The following is a 23,334-nucleotide window of genomic DNA, read 5'->3' as shown; positions in this document are numbered from 1 at the left end:
AAGGAGTGGCTTTCGTCTGGCCACTCTACCATACAGGCCTGATTGGTGGATTGCTGCAGAGATGGTTGTCCTGGAGGCCACTGTGCTCATTGGGACCTTCAAAGCAGCAGAAATGTTTCTGTATCCTTCCCCAGATTTGTGCCTCAAGACAATCCTGTCTCGCAGGTCTACAGACAGTTCTTTTGACTTCATGCTTGGTGTTTGTGCTCTGACATGCACAGTCAACTGTGGGACCTTATATAGACAGTTATTATATTTCCAAATCATGTCCAATCAACTGAATTTACTGCAGGTGGACTCCAATTAAGCTGTAGAAAGATCTCAAGGATGATCAGTGGAAAAAAGATGCACCTGAGCTCAATTTTGAGCTTCATGGCAAAGGCTGTGAATACTTTTTTTTTTTTTTTCTATTTTTAATAAATTCAAAACATGTCAAAAAAAAATTTTTCACATTGTTATAATGGAGTATTTTGTGTAGAATTTTGAGGTAAGAGATTAATTTAATACAGTTTGGAATGAGGCTGTAACATGACAAAATGTAGAAAAAGTGAAGCGCTGTGAATACTTTCCGGATGCACTGTATATAATTAATGACCTACCATGCACTCAGGTGCACTTCCTTTTTTTCGTGGTTTTTGTTTTTGCAATGACTTCATAGCAAGGCCCCCTTGCAGTTTTAACATAAGATCCAAATGGATTTTGACGATTTTTATATTTTACCTGCAAGCCTAGAAAAATAATGTTCACATCCTCAAGGCAGTTGAAACATTTCAGTGAATTGTGCATTTTAACCTCAAGGGAGAATTGCGATCTTTTCTAAGGTTGCCAATTGATTTGCAGTATGATCATGTATGGAGAATATGTGGAAATAAAGATGTTGGGTGAAAACACCCAAGGAAAACTTGGTGCGGTGCAGGCTTTCTTGCTGTTTACAACTGCACATAAATCATATTAGAACAAAGTAACGAATATTCTTACAAACAGGCGTCCACTGTCTAACTGAATGCAATGCCTTCCCAGAAGATAACTTGAAGGCTCAGGAAGTGACTTCAAAGCAAAATAAGATTTTTCAGATTGTTTTGTGCTTTCTGAACTTGCTGTTGAAATTCTTGCCTGCATCAATGAAGTCATCAATCCTGCTTCCTGTTTAATTGTTTGACCTATGATGGTGTACTTCCTCCATTATTGTATCCACTCCGCTCAGTCAGGATGGTGGTTCAATAGACTCATCTGAAGGGATTGTTCCTATGGATGTGGCCCTTAGTTTTATGGGGAAATGTGCTTGATTTTACTATGTGGTACGCAACTATTCAAATTTTTCAACAATGCCATTAAATCTACAAGAACTTATTTGCCTTGTAAGCACCCTTTTAAAAGGAGTCAATCTGCTTAATAATGTATTCATGTTACTTTGAACACAATTGTTCAGTACAGACAGGTTTTAGTGCACGTTTTTATGAATACATAGTTTGACTAATCTCCATCTTTTTTGCATTAAATAACTGCAGTAGATGATGGTAACTAGTGCGGAAGGATTTTTTCATTTTTTTTACTGCTCTGATGAGAGGGACAAGATATGGTGCTATATGTGATTTACAATATTGTTACTTACAAGTTATTTGCATATTTATGTAATTTTAAGTCGCCATGAAAATATTTCCTCCCACTCATTTTCAATCATGAATATTACAATAAACAGGTTTAATTGGTTGCATTTTGCATCTTGATGCTTTTATTGCATGAACCGTTATCATTTCAGAAGAAAATAAATAGTGGTAATACACCAAGTTCACTACCAGAGGACTTTGGAGGTGTAGTTTTCAGTATCTTGAATGTAACTTTAATGTATTGCAATCTACTAATTTAAATTCTACTACATTGCACTGTGTATGCTACTGGCCCTACCTCCACCTGTAGAGATAAAAACACTATGACTGAAAAAGGGTCTCACTCTGTTAATGCCGTTGTTCTATGGAACAAATTTGCCAATGTGCTGAAACCAAGTGAACCCTCTTCATGCCTGTTTGGAGGTGGGAGACGAAGTAAATATATATAGAAGCTGGCAAAATTTACAAGTTGAATTAGCATTCCAGGCCTATAGTTCCCAGGAGACATTTTTTTTCTGAACGACAAATCTTATGTTGTAATCTTGCAAGATCTTATGACACAAACTCTTCTGACATCCCTACTTTTAACCTATAACTCTTGTGCCCATAAAATATGCTATGGTATGGCTAACATGTGGGTAAGACAGATTTTAAACTATTAGCAACAAATCACATATCACTGGAAAGCATTATGTCCTTTCCACAGCACAGCAGATTGTATTAATGCAGAGTGTTTTCGCTGGAAAAAAAAGAGGCATTGCTGAGTCTTAGGAGGATAAAACTGATATTGAATTAGATTTTATGTTATTTTTCAGTAAGCTAACATTGGATTGTCATGGGGCATTTTGTTGTAAAAACTGCTATAATACGATGCACTCTGAACATATTTGTTTGGAATATTTATTAAATCAACACCTCTCTTGCAATGTCGATCAATATTTAGTATTAGTAGTTTTGAGATATTTACTTTGTAAGTAAAAAAATAACCTACTTGACCACGCCCATTCATGCGATGTCATGCGTACGTGCTAACCGGGGCGTGTTTGTGTGAAGTGCATCTAGAGGACGAGGAGAAAACACTCCACTGTCGGAGCATTGAAGTGTTGCAGCACTCGGCTGGAAGTTCCTCGGAGAAAAGCCACGGCACATACATCCCGGGGTACAATCTGGCACGTACTAGATTAATAACCATGAAGTTATTATGGTCTGTCGGTGTACTTCTGTTGAGCTGTTGGCGAGCCAACGCGGCCACAGGTAAGCGTTTTTTCCACCCAGTCAGCCATGTTGGTCGAAGATATAGACTCTGGCCTCGATGGGATGTTTTTCTAACACGTTACTCTTTGACGGTGCTGTTATTGTAGTATTTTACCTGATTGAACGCACTCATTGATTTTAAATGCTAAATTTACCCCCCGTGTTTGGATCACAAATGTTAGCTCCATTGGGCGTCCCTAGCTAGCAACATACCATGCTAATTCGCTGCTGTTGAACATCATTAGCCCAAATGGTTAAAGGACACTCTTTAAAGATTAAGACATCATCTTTGGGGTCCCTTAATTGTAATCACCAGCGTCATTAAAGGCATTAATATGTGGCGGTTACGTAATGTGTCGTGTTCGCTTCAAAGATTTCTGGACGCGTCGTTCTAGTGTCATAAGGGCTGTTGCCGTCCGCTAAATGCTACCTAAGGTTGCTAAAGATTAGCCGTAACGATCTGCCTTTTGTCACATAATTAATCAACTCATGTTTCAAATTAAAATACTGTCAAGATATGTGACATTGCCCGATTGACAATACACCAGTGTTTCGCAACAGTGTTGACGTTAAGCTAACTTGGCTGTAATTCGCATTCAACATCACAACTATAAAACAACCACTGTAGATCACCCTCCATTTTCTCAAGTTGGCGTGAAATTTCTTGGGATTTTACGCACCACGGGTGTCATTACGTCCATGATGCGCATCAGCGAAATGGAAAAATATAAATGGCGCTTGAGAGTGGCATATTTCGTTGACTAAGTCTAAATTGCCCTTAAAAAAAAGAAAATCCATATTTTGTGGCAATGTTTTTACATTTGTAAAATTAATTCTGTGATTAATTCTATCCGATAAAGCATGTGATACTTCATTCACTTCTCTACTCCAAATATTGAAGAAATGAGTGGATTTTATATGGGAAAATTGTGCCTTTGCATCAATGCTAATAAGTTGATTATAGTTGTAGTTTGCAAAACTGTAAAAGTGCCCTGTGTCATATTGTTAATACTGTAAATATACAATGTAAGTATACTGTAATTAAAAATGTCTTTCTAACCCCGTGCTCAGGCTGATCTCGCACTAAATGCGTTGCGGCTCTGGTGCTGATTTCTGGAGCATATTTTGTATGTTTTCTACTCATCCCAGACTCTGTATAGCGTAGCAACTGAAAATCAATTTTTCGTTTTATCAAAACTATCGAGAAGCATTTGGTGCCCCCCCCCCCACACACAACCCAACAACACGGCATGCTTTTACACGGTGCCAATGTTTTCAACATACTAGGGCAAGAGACTGCATTTCTCAGCATAGCATTAGCATTGGGGAAAATCCTTCCACACAGGATTCTAAAGGAAAAAGAACCCAGGCACTGTGATGCTGTGATGTGTGTTGTGTTCAAGAAAGATTTAGGGCAAGTTAACACCATTCATCAGTCCAGCGGCTTTGACTGCTTTATTTGATTAAATTATCCTTTAATACACAAAAAGGGTGTTGCCTGCCAAATCACTTTCATGATTTGTGTTGGACTGAATGACTGACTTGCTAGGTACACTTAATCTAAAATAAAGTTTAAATTCATTGAGTTTTCTCTAAGGTGGCTTATGGCCATGATTAAATGGTGCCTCAAATGTTTTCTCTATTACTGAAACTGGTGTTATCCATTTTCCAGTGTACGCCAGCATGACGTTGTTTTAGCTGTTCGTTTGGTGTAGAAATGTCAATATTGACAAGCATTGCCTGAGGACTGTGCACCCTTTTTGTCTTTTCTTTTTTGTTATCCTGAAGATGAAGAAATCCTGAGTTAATTTTCACCCCACTGCTATATGTAATATGAACATTGGCTCTGTATGAAGATAAAGCATGTACACTTAAGGCCCTGTGAAATCTGTTTGACTTTTCCCCTAAATTCCAGGTTATTTTTTTTACATTTTGGATCCCCTGCCAATTGTTTTAGTGTATTGAAAATCTGGAATCTCCACCATGTGGTAATTATTCATGATTCTCTCATAAAACGTTTCTTACATTAAAGCTGTAAAACACGACATGATGAAAATATACGCATCAAGCCCGAGTCGCACATGCACAAGCTAACCCCGGCTAGCTTCCATTCACGCTTTTAAAGAGGAGATTCAGCCAACTTTCACAGGGTTTTATTGACAATTTAACCTGTTTTGGTCGGGAGGGAATTGTTCAGTTTTTATGATTTTGTGCCATGACTTGACATTCTGCCGAGTAAATACTTCCACCCACGAATGTTCCTTTTCCTCACAATGACAGCATTTCATTCATCTTGTATATCTGCCGCAGTGTGCGGTTTATCATTTATACCGGTATAAGTCAACCTATACCGGTACATAAAAAATGTCACCCAACCCTAGTTTTTATAAAACATTTTTATGGCTAACTCGCACTGTTTCCCGTTCCAGTGATCCATGGTTACTAAAATGGTGAAGTGTTTACTTGCTCAAGGTTACTGTGTAACAGTAAATACGCACTTTGAAAATTCACCTTTTTTGGGGGGTCACCCTGTGTGAATATCAGTCATGGAGATCCAAATTTATGTAGATGTAGAATTGATTAAGTATGCTCTGAAATAAAATACATGTACAACAGCAATGACTATTAAAGGGTGAGGCTGGCAAAATCACTTCAGGGGTGGTACTGCAGTTTAAGAAAAATACAATGTATTACTGCTGAAATGACTTAAGTTATGTCAAAGGTAAAATGTATATCTTTTTATTTTGTAGCTATAAAGGCAACTGTTGGTTAAAAGTGGCATCTTAAATTAAAATGGTTACATGATAGCATCTACAGATTACGACTAATCCACTTTCTTTCAAGTAAGCCAATTAGTTTGAGCACTCATTTGTCCAAGCTTCATGTCCCTCAAGGATCTTAACTTTATTTTTCTGATAGCGCTCTGGAAAGAGGGCCTTGCCTTTTGCTTTTTTGGCTTGCAGTTTCACAATTCTATCCAGGACCCACCCAAACATACAGTATATCAAGCCTTGACCTCCTTTTAGCCGCCTGGACCCCCACCCCCACCTTAGAGGGGCCAGAGAAAACTGCTCTGCCTGCTAATGCCAGTGGAAACTGGTGTGAGATGAAAAACAAAACATTGTGGAACAATAGGATGTGTTGGCGATTAGTGTTTCCTTCTCTATTATTTTAGGGCATTGCACTGCTGATTCAGCGAGAAAAAGAACAAACTTTTTTTTGTTAGGTTACGTCTGTTGTCTTAAAGTACACATTTTTAAAGAGAATGTACACATTTCCTAGGGCTATGCCTCGCTTCCATTTTCCATCACATGTACATTTGTCAGCGCTGTTGAATTGCGTGTTTGCACACAAACTATTCCCCTAATTTTCTGGGTTCCAATTTTCAATTACATTCCAAAGAAATCTCACCATTGTTGTTTTAATATTATTAAGAGGTGGAGAAATATCTGGCCATGTGTTTGAAAGACTCATTTCATTTGCTTTGAATTTCTTTTTTTCTGATTTCACTTCATAAGCAACTTCTGTAAAGCTGCCATGCATGTACTTGTTGACACTTTTGTTGGTCTTAGTGTTGCAATTTAGTTTGGTTAGTAATTACATTTCTCATTTCTGTGCAAATCATGTTTTGTTCTGTCTTTCATATTTCCATTTCATTGTGTTTTATTAATCTTTTTTCTTTCTCTTTCCAACTTGTCTTGTTTTTTTTTTCTCCATTGCCGCCTTTATTATCACCAATCCATTGAAATCACCTGGCTATGCTTGAACCCCTGCCACCCCGCCATATCACAAAACCATGTTTAAAATCTTCACATTTGCTGGGTTGACTGTAACTGACGCCCAGCTGGTTTCATCAAGTCTCCCCTCTCCGTCACGAAGCTGGTTGACGACAGCGCCGAGCTGCATTGTGAGGTGATAGGGAGCCCCATCCCTGAGGTGCAGTGGTGGTTCATTGAGGGCCAGGAGCCTAACGAAACCGTCACACAGCTCTTTGACGGCGCACGGGATGACCGCGTGCAGATAAATGCCACGTATATAGCACACGCCACCAGTACCATACACCTCACGGGCCTCGCCCTCGACGACTCGGGCACCTATGAGTGCCGCGCCTCCAACGATCCCGACCGCAATGAGCTGAGGAAGACACCAAAAATCAAGTGGATCCGCTCGCAAGCAAACATTATTGTGATTGAAAGTGAGTGGCCCGAGGAGAGCCCGGTCCAAGTGTCTCCCCATTAGCGAAGCCTTGGACATACCACTCCTCCTGGTCCAAACCCTCCCTCAGTCAGCACTGTAGTGAAGCAGAACCTGCTCATAAAGCATCGCTAGAGTTCCTACCACACCTTAACCTCCAATCCTCCTGATGTACGACTTCTTCTATCTTAATCCCTTGTCTTTTTTTCCTGTGCCAAGGTAGCAGTATGATTTAATACGGGTCATAAGGTTGGATTTCGGTCAATACCTATCACTATTTTAGACGTTTACGAATATACACTACTATGCTCAAGACTATTGCCACTGGCTGTGTTAGTTGTCTTCATTTCCCACAGAACATTTTGGCATCATTGGAACTATCCATCCCTCTAATCACATTGAACCAGGAAGAAGCCTGCTAACAAACAGACCATCGGACACAAATACAACACAGCAGGGTGGCCAGAGTTTTGAATAGTACTGTGTATATATACGGTATCTGTGTATATTTTTGCTTGTACTTGAGGAAAACTGATGTAAGGCTTACCAGCACATTTTTTGGCTGCCAGTGTTGCAGTGTCCGAGCACTGATACTTTATAAGTGAAAGTATGCTCAGCCAGTAGCAATTCCCCTTCCTTGTTGACTCGTATTACTTCAGTCAGCCAAGAAGCATTATGTTGCTCTGACTGAAGAATCATGTGACTGAATGTTAGTTGTACTGTGTGACTTGAATCTAGTAACTCTACTTCACCCTTTGTGTTGCTTATTGTGTTATTTTTCCCCTTGTGACCTTGTTAGTGCATCTATTAGCTTTCCTCTACAAACCCAATCTTTCCTTTTGGCTTCACTATCGGTGGGTGAAGCTATTTCTAGCTTATTTTGAACATTAGTGTGTATTTACATATCAGATTCCACTGAGTTGTATTTTTGCCAACATATATTTTTAAAAGAATAACGTACACCTATGTCAGTATATCTAAGTGGCATTTTTGTTGTGTAGGCTTAGTATAGTTTTAACATGAGAATGCTTAATAATGCCTTTTACTTTCTCCCCCCCAAAGCCCCAACTATCATCGCCGACCCCATTGAGGTCAACAACCAGACCTCAGCCACCCTCAGCTGCAATTTGACCGACACCACTCTCGTCGTCAAGGGCTCACACTGGACACACAACGGAAAAATCATCGAGAAGTCCGAGTCCACAGCCCCTGATCACCACACAGTCCTCCAGTGAGTGGTTTGTTTTCACATAGCCTACACTGCCCATTTATTCTACAACAATGTGTCTCGCTGCGTGCAGCAAAGCTAGGGGCCAATTTCCCCCAAGGCGCTCGCCACTCTTGACTAGCAGAGAAAAAGACGGATTGTGCAGACGCACAGCTTTGCTCATGGTCTTAGTGCTTGCCCTGACCTTAATTTGCGATTTGACAAGGAAGTTGAAGCATGCAGAAGAGCCGTTGTCCACAAGGTAAACAAAAGCACAATTGTGATTATTTCGGAGAGGGGAGGGGGAGGTTGCGGGGATAAGTAGCTTTATATTTCAATCCTTACACTTACCAAGTGTATAAATGAATGGCAGTTGACAGTAATATTAGCAAAATTTGTAAACTTCATTTATTATATATTTTTATGATGAATGCCATACAATAGATTTTTAAGACATATTGTTCTTATTATGTGCTCTATTCTACTTTGTGACTATGCCCACTTGCCGACAGCGTTTCTAAATAAAGACTGTTTTTGCGCGGCCACCACATTTTTTTTATCTCTGTTTTAGTTTTTTTACTTGGTGGAGAAAGTCTCCAATGAGATGTTTATTTGTAGGGATCCACGTTAGCTTTTAAAAACTTGTAAATACGTCAGCTTGGTTTTTGTCGGCAAAAGGCAGTCGTGGTTCGAATTTCACAGCTTCACTCTTGGAAAAAAAAAAAATGCACTAAATGCAATGAATATGAAATATAAGACATTCCGAAAATGCATTGAAGGACCAAGTGTAAACAATGGAGCAAGAGGCAAGCTCCAAACACAACCCAATGAACATCCATCGCTTCACACTTGCTTAAGGGTGCAAAAAACAATAAGAAAGTAATAAGTAAAGCACTATTGAACATTAAAAACGCAAGAGAAGATACAGAGCTGCCATAAATACCTTGCAGTCGGGCGGCGCCATCTTGAAACATGATATCAAATACTGTATCGGTATGAACGATATGCTTGTTTTTGATATCGCCCAGAACTACTCTGCACAAAGACCCATAAGTAACACAATAAGGAACTCTATTAATGCTAACATGAGTTAATTTTTCTATTCACACACCCCCTTTTTAACCCAGTTTGGACAAGATCACTCACAGCTCTGGTGGAAAATATGAATGTGTCTTCCTGAGTGACCCAGTGGTGCAGCAGACAATTGAAGTCAAAAGTAAGTGTGGAAATGTTCTATGCAGCAAAAATTGCAATAATGAGCTGGTCAAGTGTCGTACTCCGTACTCTAATATTTCTCCTCATGCCTGCAGCCATCCCCCACGTTGCAGCCTACAAGCACTCTGAGCATGGCAATGAGCGGGACAAAGGTGTAATGGTGTGTGTGAGCCACAGCTACCCACTGCCCACTGACTGGAACTGGTACAAGGAGCAAGATGGCATCCAAATGGTAAAGCAGCTCTCTAAATTATACATAATAGACGAGCTAAATGATGATTGTGACTCATGACATTGTCACAATGCAGCCCATTATCAACGGCACTAACGACAAGTATGAGATCAAGAGCACTCCCAACAAGACCACCCTGACCATCAGTGACCTGAGCATCGAGGATGACGTCGGTGATTACACCTGCGCCGGTACCAGCGTTATTGGCACCAGCACCGATAAGATTCACCTGCGTGTGCGCAGCCGCCTTGCTGCTCTCTGGCCTTTCCTTGGCATCGTGGCGGAAGTCATCATCCTGGTCACCATCATCCTCATCTACGAGAAGAGGAGAAAGCCCGATGAGATTACTGACGGTACGTACATGATGCACTTCTTTTAGTGGGAACCGCCTATCCCCTTACAGGTAGTAGGCGCCTGTCATGTACTGGGATACGAATAATAAATAAATCTGCGAGGTCAGTAATACTCTACCTGGATACTTCATTAGGTACGCCTGCATAAAGCGCTCCAATGCCAGAGTTGTCAGGTTATGCTTAGTTTTAATTGAACTTCCATAGAGCTATTTTGCTGCTGAGATTGTAGAATTATTAGCATCACTACAAACTACAACCACAGTAATAAAACACCTTAAAAGTTGTTGTTCTATTGGTTGTAATTATGTGTCAGTTAAACCTGAGCAGACAGCTCTTGTGTTGGACCCCACTGCATGTTGTCGGGTGAGTATATATGATGCATTTTGCAAGCCCCATTGGTCTTTTCCTTTATCAGTCCAGTTGCCAATTTTTTGCCCATTTTTTCATTTGAACCTAAAAAATAGTTTGGGCACCAAGAAGCCCAGGGTCAGCAGACTAGAGGCAGTTTGAAAGCATTGATTTGCAGTTATGGTGCATATTTCCAATGTCGAGGCATGCGTTTTTAGTATAAACTCCTGTTTTGGTTTTTTCTTTTGTTTTTTCATTATTTGCATTTCCTGGTAAATTTTTTCCCAGAGTTTACTTTCAGCTCTCTGTGTACAATTCTTTCCTTTTTTATTTTTTTATTATTTACATTTTGACTTCTCTGTTCGCTGCTGATTTTGCATTTGGTAAGTGAATATGAACTGCATGAGAGACTGAAGTGGTTGAGCTGAGGTGGCCCGCGTGCTTTTGAAATTGAATGAACTTCTCTTGGTCACCACCTCTGCAAAGGAATGTGCTGAAAAAGATGTGGTCACTCTTTCACTGGCCCTGTAGCACAAACACATATACCGCTTCCTTTTCTTTATTCCTTATTGGCCTTTTTTTAATGCATGTCTGAGCCATTGAAAGAGTCAAACGAGAAAAAAAACTAGTTGATATACAACCCCCCCCCCCCCCCCGAGGATGACGAGTTCAGGGCATTGCTTGCATGTTTTCTGCATCTTGTCCATTAATGCATGATGAAGCGATAAGTCCTCATGGAGACAGTGAATCATTGGACCACAGAGACATCCTTCCGTGCTTTACTTTTTTCATACATCGCTGTGGTGTCATCTCGCCACCTGTCAGTGCTGCCAGTTTACACGTTTTGATATCCAGATCCCATCTGCAGTCTTCCTTTCCTGTTCTCTCGCTTGTATGCATGAGCCTCTGTGATGCTTTGAGGGTTGTTTTTTTTTTTTTTTTTTTTTTAAAGAACCGTTTGGCAAAATGAGCTTTATAAATGCGTTGCTATGCATATTATTGCCTTTTTCCCCCCTAAAGGTTTGTGTTGTGTAAGATGCAACAAGCAGGCATGTTTTGAGTCATGTTCAGATTTTCATCTAACCTCATTGGAGTCACCTTGCAGAAGATTTATCATTTTAGGACGGCAATCATTTGTGAGGGCTGAAGTGGCATGCACAAGACACACACACACACACACACACACACACAAACCTACTTACATGCTTTTTACTGACTGTTGTTTATGTGTCCTCCCCATCCTCCTGTGGTGCCCCAGATGACGACTCAGGCTCGGCTCCTCTGTAAGTACATGTCAGTACCTTTTCCTTTATGGTTCCTCGGCATTGGGTCCAATCATACTGCTTGTGTTTCAGGAAGAGCAACTCTACTGCCAACCACAAAGACAAGAACGTGAGGCAAAGGAATTCCAACTAGATGTTGAAAAGGTGCGTATGTGCTTCCTGTCAAGTCTTAATTGATAATTACTCAGTGTTTCCATAACGAACACTATTATTGAAATTGTTAGTACACACTTTAGTGCAACACTGTATTAAATCACAGCACATCATAACAATGCCTTCGAATAGCAATATGGAAATAAAGCCTGGACCAACAGCAGCTCATACCAGTCACGTGGGTCCATCTTGCTGAAATACAATTTTTCACTTCTCAGTCAGTTACCTTCATTTCCAGACTTACACCTGTATGAAAAAGAAATATTTTTAAAGTGCAACTGTCTAAGCTGCAGGTGTCCACGTCATAACATGGGATATTTAGTACACAGAAAGATGTTGCATAGACAAAATGTAACTTTTGATTAAAGACTTTTATTCCAAATTGTGTGTGTAAGATGGCTAGTTAACAGTAGCCTACCAGAAAGTCATTCATCGCCGTCCTCATCCTCCTGGGAACTAAAAGCACTAAAGTAGTCTTCTTCAGAGTCACAATTGAACAGCCTCATACTTTGTGTTTGTATCCGCCGGGCAAATCCTCCCCCACACAAATCTTCCCTCTCCTCAGGATAAAAACATTCATTCACATTACGTCTATTTCCGCTACATTATGCTTTAAACAGTAAATTAAGTTTTTATTGGCCTATTCTGTCTGTGATTCACTCATTAAATGTTTGTGGACTTTTTCCGCCAAATAATTTGTCCCAACAGGAAATGATGGGGAAAAACCTTCACTAAGTGTTGACAAATGTCCTCATTGTGTTTCTCCATCTAGATGGAACATCCACACGGCGGCACTCTTGTCCAAGCTGTGGTGCGGCACATTTGTCCCGTGCACCCTGCAATGTCAAATAACCTTTTTTTTGTGCTCGAGTGTTAATGTTCTTAAGGCAACGGCTGCTTTCCTCTTGTTCAGATCCCCCCCCCCCCCCCCCCTCTACTACTAACCTTCACCATGTTGTGCAGCCTGAGAGTTTAGTGTGTGAAATATGTCCTTGCTTGAAAGCCACAGGGCCCAATATTTGCATGACTTTCATTGCCGTCCCAAGTGTGATGTTTAAAACAAAAAGTGAGGAATGCATTAGTGGTTAGGTTTATGTTCTTGTTTCCAGAACTAGAGCTGTCTTTTTTTCCATCCTTGTGAACCACCATCACCACCGCCATTCTTAGGGCATCACACTTTGATTGAAACGCTTCACAAACTCCACAAAGCAGAGTTTTAGACTTTGCCATAACAAACACCATTTCTCTAGTCATATTTAAAGACTTATTTTGCTTGCTTTTCTGTTGCCATGGGAAAAAAAATCTTGTTAATATTTTAGACTCATACATTGTACACTATTTAGTAAAAAAAAAAAAATTAGGAGGACCAACTTAGCAGGACTTAACAAAAATGTAAGGCACTACATCTCACTATTGTATAAGGAGGGGAGGGGGGCTTAAGGGCGGGCTCACTAAAAAATGTAAAGAATTTTGCCCGAGTTGTGTGTTGTGATTGGATGTTGCTGTTAACACCATTAAAGAGTTTAGCCAGATTTGTGTGAGTTGTACTTCCTGAGAATATGTTGTTCAACCTGCACAAACTGAATAAAAGGTGTATGATTTTACACAATTGTCACTAATTGATGTTCACTATAAATTGTGCCTGATGTCAAAAGTAAAATATACTTAAATTTAACGACGAATAACAAAAGACAAAGAATGTATTAGTCATACATTAGCATGCTAATGGTAAAGATGACGTGTGCAGTATATAACACGAGTTTGGTATACATGTATACATAGCGATTAAAAAAAATATAATGGTCATAATTTATATAATTTGAACGCCAACATACCGTATATTTGTTATGAACTTTGTATATCATCTCGTCAGACTGGAGGTGAACCAAATCAGTTGAGGAATCAGACAGGACACGACAACATGGCCACTTTGGCGCCAGTGGCGCTCCCTTCTGGTCGAAAATGATAACAGTCACAACTCCTTTGCACATTGTCAAATTAGCCCCAATGGTGGTTTAGGTCACCCTCCAGTCTGTGACTGCCATTAACTCAGTCCCCTTTATGCAGTTTTGCAACCTTTTTTGAGCCACGGCACGTTTTTTTTTTACATTGGAAAAGTCTTGCAGCACGCCACTAACCACCTCACGTGCATTACTATGTCTATTGGAGGAACGAAGCAATAGGTTCCGTGTTGCCACACGGACCAATATTACATTGCCATGCTAGTGTTTACACCACTGACACTCGACAATGGCATAATATTTGCTGAAAATTATTAATAAATTTAAAAAACGGATATTGGATAATTCCTCACGGCACACAGGAAATATGAGAAAAGAGTGAAAGAAAAAGTGTAGGCATATCAGCTTTTAAAAATAAGGGTGGTTTATAAAACCCAGATATGACAGGATCACCAAAGTGTGTACAGAAATACAAAGACATCATAGAACAGGTTAATACAGTCAACATGTACAAACTAGTCTGGGAAATAAAAGCAGTCGGAAGATGAGCTACACAATAAGACATTTTCTTCTTTTCTTTAGTCTCTTCAAATCACAACGAGTACTAACACATTCAGCTAGTCTAGACAACAACTATGACGAATATCATTAAGCACTTGAACGTCAATTCACAAAGTTTCCGGTTTCCTCCAGTGGGGTCAAAGTGCATCTGTCCACATTACATTAATTAACTCATGCCACAGCCACAATATCTTCATGCACAAATATACGCTTATTCATATCTACCTTTTTAAAAATACAAATACACACACATAAAAGCTACAAAATACTGCTTGTCCAAAATGGCAACATCAATCATGGCTGCATCAGCATCATTGCTAATATACACATCATGTCCAATAAATTAAATTCTATGTACATTGGCAACAAAAAGCAGCATGCAGGCAAAGCAACTATTTCTTTTTACAAAACATGGTGTGGTGGTGATGCTGTGTATTTTACGTCATCTAAAAAACAAACATGGTATCCGCTACTTTTTTTGCATTCAAGCAGATTGTTACTTCCGTGCCCGTCTGGTGATGACACATTGTCAACCGTGGAGACGAACATGGAAGCAAAGCGATAACGATGGGGTAAAATGGACCTCTTAATCAATAAATCAGGGCAATGTGTCCAAAGTGAGATTCGAGCGGTGTTTTTATTGGTTATTTAATAATCAATAAGTCCAATGATTCTCACATCTCTTATCGTTTTGCTTTACCAGGACCACTGATGTGTCTACCTCCACCTGCCATTACTTCACATTTACTTGCATTGGCGTATTAATTAAAGAATATTTCAGCAATTTCAGTGAATCTTTGAACATACATATTTCATATGTACAGTATATGTCAGTAATATAACCACGAGTGGCACCCGTACCACAGTTTGAGCATTCATGAATTAGTACAATTCATTGAAGCAAAATGAAGTGCACTACTCAGCTGCAACCAGCAGAGGCACTGTTGTGGCGTCATTCTCAACTGGTTGCTGTCTAGCAAAGTGGAACAATATGACATCAGCTCTGAGAGCTATCCATCCCATCCATCCATCTATCTATCCACGCATCCCTCCTTCCTCCAGGCTGCATGATTCTGCTGAACACTGCCATGGAAACAGGAGTTTCAGAACATTCAGAGATTGGACCTTCCAATTAAAATGAATATTTTCTTAGATTTTCCCCATAGTGGATGAAAGATATTTAGTCAAATGTTCATCGCTTGTCCCAGTCTGAAACAGCGTAGTGATGACAAACTTTCAAAATAAGAGCACGTATGGCTTCTGAATAGAAAATTGGCTTCACTTTTTGTGATTTTTCGTGAATGAGTCAAATTATTTCTATTCATAATAACTTTAAAAGAACTTGTGGCACATTTTTCTAAAGTTCTGACACGCTAACACAAGCCTCTTTTACACAGAGATGCAGCAAAATAGCACCTTTTTCCCCTATATGCCGCCATATTGTATGAATGGCAACAACCCAAAAGAGGAGGGATAATTGTCCCACCATTATTGTGTCTGGGAGGCATCAGACGTGCCTGTGTGAACGGGAATGCTCAAATGTCAACATCATCCCTATTGTGTGAACAGCAAGTATTTTATAGGTCAAAAACATGTATGCTAGGTTAATTGGTGACCCCAAATTGTCCATAGGTATGAATGTGAGTGTGAATAGTTGTTTGTCTATATGTGCCCTGTGATTGGCTGGTGACCAGTCCAGGGTGTACCCCACCTTTTGCATGAAGACAGCCGGGATAGGCTCCAGCATGCCCACGACCCTTGTGTGGATAAGCGGTATAGAAAATGGATGGATGGACATCCAATGATCTGATAGCGGGATGCTGTGTTGCTTGTGGTGTTTGGTGTAAAAAGCAGACCTATTTTGCGGCGTCTCTGTGTGAAAGTCTAGTTTAACCCTCAAGTACCAAATACGTACATATCAGTGATTATTAAAGCTAATTGTTTGTTTTAATTCCATTTGCAATGGAACTAAGTGTCAAAACCATGACATCATTATTCTGAAGGAAGCTGATGAGTCATTAGTTAGTCATTAGCAAACAAGTAGACAAAACCACAAGACATTCTTCGTTTTGGCAGTTAATGCAAAGAGTAGCAATGCAACAACACGCACCAAGCACTTTAAGACCATTCATTCTGCAGTAATCTGAAGAAATTGAGTATAAATGTGTCCAAAACACCTTTAAAAAATACATCATTATGTGGTCTTACGAGTAGAAACAACACATAACTATGATGGAACCGTATTAACGCACATCGATGTGTTATGTTTGTTTATATTACATTTGTGTCAAAAACATCCCTTGTTGTGTACAAGTCGTTTGTATATTAAATGCACTTTTCCCGCAAGTGCCTCCATAGTGTCGTTGTGACAGCACTTCTTGTCTTATAACAACGCAAATTTAAGAAAATCAACAAAAAAAAAAAAAAAAGGAAAGAGTATAAAATAATCCGAGGTCAAACCAGTTGATTTGTTTTTGATATGCTGTGTGTTAGAGTCCTTCCTCAGGTCTCCACTGAGTATTTGTTAGGAGTCTTTTCATTGTCCCTGTAGATCCTGCAGTAGTCCAAAGGGCATGTAAACAGTCGTCTATGCAGCTGGCTGCTAAATAAAAGCATACCTGAAATCAAATGGCAACATTAACAGACAGAAAAGGGGAAAAAGATTATCCATGGCAGTGTGGTTTCTTTTGTGTGGTGTCCAATGTTTGTGCTTCATCATGGTGTGTGTGTGTGTGTGTATGTGTGTGTGTTTACAAGAAGATGAAATAACGTCTCATTGGTGAACTCCTTACTGGTTAGCGTCACTGTGCAATGAAAAAGATAATATCTTGACATTTTGGTTGTTTATCTCCAAAAAAAGGTCATTCTTATTTTTATAGATAATAAAAAAAACAACTTTGGAAATACATTCATGTAAATCCCCCCCCCCCCCCAGTTTAGAGCTAGGAGGTGGTCTAAACATTCTTTTCGTTGCTGGTGTTGTTCCAATTTAAAAAAAAAAAAGGGAAATTGAAACATTCTTTTCTTAAGCTGTTGTTTCCATTATAAAATACAATCTAAACCACTCATCATTGATTTTTTAAAATTTAAATATGATTTTAAAAAGTTTATTTTCATTGCACAGTGATGATTTCTGAATGTTTACACCAAAGATTAGAGATGGTGAAGAAGATCCAAAGAGAACAGTGTGTGTGTGTACGTTTATATGCATGTTGGGGAATTCAGCTGAAGGCCTCGTCATCCGTATCTTCAATTAGAACCTTTGTGTCCTTTTTGGATCTGGAAAAAAAAACAAGAACATTTTTATGTTGAGACACATGATACGGATGTTTAATAACACTCCTACTGTCACCTTTATCCTTGTTTTACCCAATATAGGAGACACAATGAGAGTGGAGAAGCCATTTAAGACCTAGAAATAAGACTTGTGTTGCTATAAATGTGGAGCTGAATGGAGGGCAGACAGGAAGTGACGTCAGGGGTTCAGAGTTGAGTTTTATAAGGAATTTTTATTCAGGCATTATTGTGCCTGTTGTGAGATCATTCAAACCTGCAATAAAAACTGTTTGTTCCAGCCATTAAGCCTGGTGCTTGTGTGTCTCACCCAAGATGACAGTAACATTACTGATATCTACGGACCCTTCAGGGGTCGCCACAGCAAATCAATCTCCTCCATCCAACCCTGTCTTCTGCATCTGTCTCCCTCACACCAACTACCCCGATGTCGTCCTACATCCATAAACCTCCTCTTTGGTCCTCCTCTTTGATCCTTCTACCAATATATTCACTATCTCTCCTCTGGACATGTCCCAACCATCTCAGTCTGGCCTCTCTGACTTTATCTCCAAGGCTTCTAACATGTAATGTCCCTATGATGTACTCCTTCCTGGTCACTCCCAATGAGAACCTCTTTGTATACCTTTCCTTTCATTTTAGCTGAAACTCTTCTATCATCTAGGCCAATAAGTGTGAATGTACATTTTCTATGTGAACGTCTTACTGTGATGAGGACAGCAGAGGGCGCCGCAGTGAGAGGCTGTAGGACCTCTTCCACGTCTTCTTGCCAGAGCGGTTCCGGACTCCGTCCTCCTGATCCATCATCTGCTCCAGCAGTGTCTGGTCATCGGCGTTGAGCGGAGCCACGGAAATATCTCTCACCGCACGGAATTCACCACAGTTGTTCAAGTGCTCATTCTCCAGACGGAAGAAGTTCCACACGAAACGCCTGATGGTAAAGATGGAGGAGGAGACGGTCATGATACAGCAAAGCATACTTTTTAATGTTTTAACAGCATGTGTCCCTTGACTAGGGGTGTCCATTATGTTGATCATGATCTGCTGGTCAATCGTGATGGTAGTATGGGTCGATGGCATGTGTCATAAACTTTGTAGATGTTCTATGACATCAGTCAACAGACATTAATCTCCCCTCCCGCGGTTGGTGAACAGATGATTCAAGTGAAACCCACGAAAATGCAACATTAATGTGAATTATTCATTCATTCATTAATCCTCGTTAGAATGACACGGGTATGCTGGAGCCTATCCCAGCTGACTTTGGGTGGGAGGCGGGGTACACCCTGGACTGGTCGCCAGCCAATCACAGGGCACATATAGACAAACAACCATTCACACTCACATTCATACCTTCAATATTCAGGTCAAAAATGTTGACAAATAGTACAACATGGGACCTTTTCAGATCTAAAATCCAGTATAAAGGATGCAAAAATACCTGAAGACCTCCAGAGGAGCGAGCACAGTTGCCACGATGTCCCCCACTGAGTGAATCTTGGTCATAGTCGTCAGGGAGATCTGGATAGTCCAGGCAAAACGCAGAATCACGTCTTCGATGATGGCACAGTAGTAGTAGGCCTGCACGCACAAATAGGAGGATGGATTGGACTCAATCTCAAAATGTATGTGCAGGGAGGGGTTCTACACTACAGTAGAGTACAGTACCTTATGTGGGTAAACAATCTCCTCTCTGAGGAAGGTGTTCTCTCCAGCTCCACGGTCAAACAGACCCCAGTCCATACGCAGATCCCAGATCAGTGTGTACAAGGAGCTTATAGAAGAGAAGACGATCAGCAGGTAGAAGAACATGTCTGCATCTGTGTGGCCTTGCTCTGGAAAAAACACACACATACATAAGCACTGTGTTATATGTACAATATGGGTCAAAGGTTCACATCAGAGGTCTCAAACACGCGGCCCGCAGGACACTAGTTTGAGGCCCCCGCCTTGATATGAAAGTTTAATATTGATTGTTTGATATGGATGCTGTATGGTATCATGTACCCAGAAAAAATTATTACGTTTGATTAATGTTCATGTTAAAGGTCAAATAACTAATAGTTATCCTCTCTATCCGTGTGGAAGTGGTAAGTTTTTGGCTATTTAAGTTTAAAGGAAATAACTTGAAGGCTACCGTTTAGGTCGCTAGCTCTCTAGTATGCGAGTTAGCATGTGTCTCAAGACCCTGCAGTTGCGCAATATGTTGTAAATAAAAAGAGTATAAATGTGACTATAGTCGTGTTTTGTCATGTCTACAGGGCTCTAATAATGCTTTGTTCATTTTAATCTGAAAAAAATAATTTGTCTACCCACCAACTATATGTGGTTTCTTAATTTGTTATTATTTGCCGTTTTATTATTATTATATTTATTTATTACTGATTGATTGATTTTCTTTATTTTTGATCTTATTTTGTGTAGAAAAATAAAAATGAAGATATTTGAGAACAGTGGAATGTTTTATCAGAGCTTTTCTTGTAGAAAATCGGAACCAAAGCAAAGTTTATTCATTTTTCTGTTTTTAATAAATGCGTTTTTTTTTTTGGAAAAACTGATGCGGCCCAGCCTCGCCCAGACCCTAGCTCCAATGGCCCTCAGGTAAATTGAGTATGAGACCCTTGGTTTACATACTATCATCATTGATGTGAATGTCATCACTCACTTTGTAGCCACTAGAGGGAGCAATCGTACCATAGATACATGACATACAGTATACGCTTGGTCCATTATTGGTTTATTATGGTCACATGATAAGACAACTAAATGACAAAATGAACAAACTAATTAATTAGTACTTTTTGACTTCCTATATTTGGACAGATATATCACTCTGGTTTCTTGGTAACACAATACAAAAACTACACAACTGATATCCCATGGAACTTCATAGAGGGGTGGCATATTACATTTTTATATCTGAAGAAAACTGTATATGAAATCATTGAATTGATGCGTTTGTTGTTATGGTTTAATAGCAAAGAAGTGAAATGGTGCAGTGATGCATTGATGTGGAATTGAAGTGGAATCGTATATATTTGGTAATGGTAATGAACATGCATAGAAATTACATTGGAATACATTACATAGTACAATTCACCCTTCTACATGTCCAAAAAGGAGTAGGAAGAAGTAAAGCTTACTTCATCATAAAGTGTACCCGTCTGTGACTCTCTCACACACACACACACACACACTAGTACTAGTACATTAGTGTAGGGCTGACTACCATCCCTCAGTCGCGACATTTCCCCATCCGCGCTCCCACATTTATTCTCCTGTTGCTTCTACAGCTCAGCCACTTTTAGGATGGAAGTGGCCGTGTGCCATCGCTGACATTTCCCAGTCCTTGGAGAAGATCATTGATGTGATTTGCTCATTCCAGCCACACGCACATAGTTAACCCTTGGCCACAGGGCAATTAAAAGGTTACACGCTCTGAAATGGACACTGAATGCCACCATGGTGATCCAAGGCTGCTGTCTCACACACGTGTACAGGTTTAAGGCTACAAGCTGGGGTCCTCACATTTGTTCAGCCTGCAAGATACAAAAATCTACCACCTACTATATTTATTAAAAATAAATATGAGTACTTATACGTATATGTCTGTTATACATGTACGTTATGGTTGATTTTAAAATACTTATTTATTTATATGTTATAATTTTTGTTACATTTTTTGTATATGTTCCATGATGTGTCGGAATGAAATCGATGTTCTTGTTTTCTTTTAAAATCGATTATTTAGTTTGAGTTCCCAGACGGTTTGAGAAACTGGTTGCGAATGCTAGCGTCCATATTAAATTTTTAATAAAACTCCATTCAATAAACTTTCTTCCTATGTTGATGTCTTGTATGAATAATAGTTCATAAATACATTACAAGTACTTAAAAATAGTGATTTTTTTCAATCACCCCGTATGTAAAATCTAAACTTTTAAATGATATTGTAAATATTCACGATGTGCATTTTGTATTTATTTATTCAAACTTTACAGGTAATCAAAGTAGTTGGCATAATTATTTTCCAATTTGGCAAAAAAGATAATTGCACAATACTTGTGCATATAACCCGAGTACCGCTAATGTTAGTGAAAATAGCTACGCAGTGTTCATTAAACACACAGTTCATGGATTACGTTCAGTTAGCGTTTGCTATCTAACATTACAGATATACCAGAAATGAAAATGATTATCGTTTTTGTTACAGTTAGTTTATCCATGAACAGAATAATAAAGATGCAAATTGCATCTCCGTATGTCGCTTGGAATGCCATGGGGGACCAAGAGCGAATCAACTCAACCCGCCTTTCTGGCGGCAACTTGATCATGTTATTGGTCTTAGTCAGGGTGGGGTGTAGAAGCAAGTCGTGGACATTGTCATACTCAACGTCAACTTAACAGTGTTGAATTGCCAATAAAGCTAACCAATTAGTTTTACCATACAGAAAAAAATTATAGTCAAGGTATTTATTTGCATTTATTGATTTAAAAGATCAGCTATATCCCGTATAACTTAATACTCAATTTTAAAATAATCTTAATTTTCTAATTTTAACAATGATTTGGAGTGCATGAGAAAGCAGGAAGGCAAACCGTAACCCTCTATGACTACATGGTCATTTAACAAGTACATCACTACTCATGATGCTACATATGTATGTAGCTACTGCCAACTTATGGCATTAATAAAAACTAGTAGGTTGCCTACAGCCACAGCTGTTACTGCTATTGTTCCGGTGCTAATTACTATTAATTGAACTGAGGCGTTAATCACAGCTGTTATGGTAAGGAAAGTCATCCATAGTAGCTTTTGGAGGGACGCTGTGGTGTCTGTCTGACTTTCTGTTCCTGCCATCCCATATACGACATCCATGATCGCACCGCACAAAACATCCCTTGCAACAAGCAGATGCATGTGACGACCAGATAATTATTATAATTCCATACATATGTTAGGTTTTATCCTGAACATTGTCATTGGATGTCATTTTCCTTATACAAAAAGCACCACGGGTCATGTTTTAGTGAACGATACAACACAGCACTGTCACATCAAGCCTACAGATGGAAATGATCTCAAAGCTAAATCTGGTGCACCCATCGATTAGGTGTACACTATGCATACAGACAGAATAATCTGCTTCTATGGCAACATACATATGTCAGACACACACTGGAAATATCCTGGAGATCACATGAATCACATCCATGTAAATGTACTGTATGAAGTCAAACACCATCGTGAAGTAGTTTTGTACATGACTTAATTCTGCCATCGGCCAATGGTGTGAATAAATTAAATACAGCCATAGCCTTTGTGGTCCTAACAAGAGTCAATTCAAGTCTTTCATCATTATTGGTTCACATGATTTGAGCGCGTACGACACATTCCTTGCCTCATGACCGATGAGGGCTCAGTGCATTAAATGAAGTTGTAAAAGCTGTCAAGCTCCCAGCCTCATCTCTATTCTAGCCGAGTCCTCTTTAACCTCAGGCCTCTCCTCCTCCTTTCCTTGGAAACGGCACATTTAAGAAAATTGACTTTTCATATTGCATTACATTAAGTGGCATCAAATCAAAGAGAAGCACTAACTGAGTCTACACTCTGGCCACAACATTAGGTACACCTACACCCCGTGTGTCCAAAGTGTGGCCTTGGGGCCATT

At 39.6% G+C, this 23,334-nt stretch overlaps 2 protein-coding genes across 4 annotated transcripts in view; one reads left to right on the top strand and one right to left on the bottom strand.

Moving 5' to 3' along the window:
- The first annotated feature begins 2,637 nt into the window (after positions 1-2,637).
- Positions 2,638-13,227, top strand: bsg (basigin). Of its 3 annotated transcripts, none has more exons than XM_078790044.1 (9): positions 2,638-2,861; positions 6,706-7,056; positions 8,118-8,286; positions 9,390-9,478; positions 9,573-9,709; positions 9,786-10,062; positions 11,681-11,693; positions 11,766-11,837; positions 12,619-13,227. In XM_078790044.1, the coding sequence occupies exons 1-8, from the start codon at positions 2,798-2,800 to the stop codon at positions 11,824-11,826; spliced, it is 1,161 nt and encodes a 386-aa protein (XP_078646170.1). In that variant the 5' UTR covers positions 2,638-2,797; the 3' UTR covers positions 11,827-11,837; positions 12,619-13,227. The 3 variants fall into 3 exon arrangements, with proteins under 3 accessions (XP_078646170.1, XP_057928471.2, XP_057928472.1); XM_058072488.2 differs by having other exon boundaries at positions 2,640-2,861; positions 11,669-11,693; XM_058072489.2 differs by lacking the exon at positions 6,706-7,056 and having other exon boundaries at positions 2,645-2,861; positions 11,669-11,693.
- Positions 13,228-14,208: 981 nt separating this feature from the next.
- Positions 14,209-23,334, bottom strand: part of xpr1a (xenotropic and polytropic retrovirus receptor 1a) — a 68,427-nt gene continuing 59,301 nt past the window's right edge. The window contains exons 12-15 of the mRNA XM_058072486.2: positions 19,331-19,497; positions 19,104-19,243; positions 18,369-18,593; positions 14,209-17,647 (exon numbers count right to left, since the gene is read on the bottom strand). Coding sequence (XP_057928469.1) covers positions 17,590-17,647; positions 18,369-18,593; positions 19,104-19,243; positions 19,331-19,497 — 590 coding nt within the window. The 3' untranslated portion in view covers positions 14,209-17,589. The remainder of the gene's footprint in view (positions 17,648-18,368; positions 18,594-19,103; positions 19,244-19,330; positions 19,498-23,334) is intronic.

The sequence above is a fragment of the Doryrhamphus excisus genome, linkage group LG4 (assembly GCF_037039965.1).
Source record: "Doryrhamphus excisus strain RoL-2023G ecotype Guam linkage group LG4, RoL_Dexc_Guam_v1.1, whole genome shotgun sequence".
Taxonomy (NCBI): Eukaryota; Metazoa; Chordata; class Actinopteri; order Syngnathiformes; family Syngnathidae; genus Doryrhamphus; species Doryrhamphus excisus.
Note: the sequence above shows the minus strand (reverse complement) of the source record. Positions and strands in the feature narration are given on the sequence as shown.

Bases quoted from the DNA above. Each gene is read 5' to 3' on its own strand.
- bsg (XM_058072488.2), top strand. From the start codon at position 2,798: ATGAAGTTATTATGGTCTGTCGGTGTACTTCTGTTGAGCTGTTGGCGA. The intron at 2,862-6,705 runs GTAAGCGTTTTT...ACTGACGCCCAG, and splicing joins GCGAGCCAACGCGGCCACAG to CTGGTTTCATCAAGTCTCCC. The intron at 9,710-9,785 runs GTAAAGCAGCTC...GTCACAATGCAG, and splicing joins AGCAAGATGGCATCCAAATG to CCCATTATCAACGGCACTAA.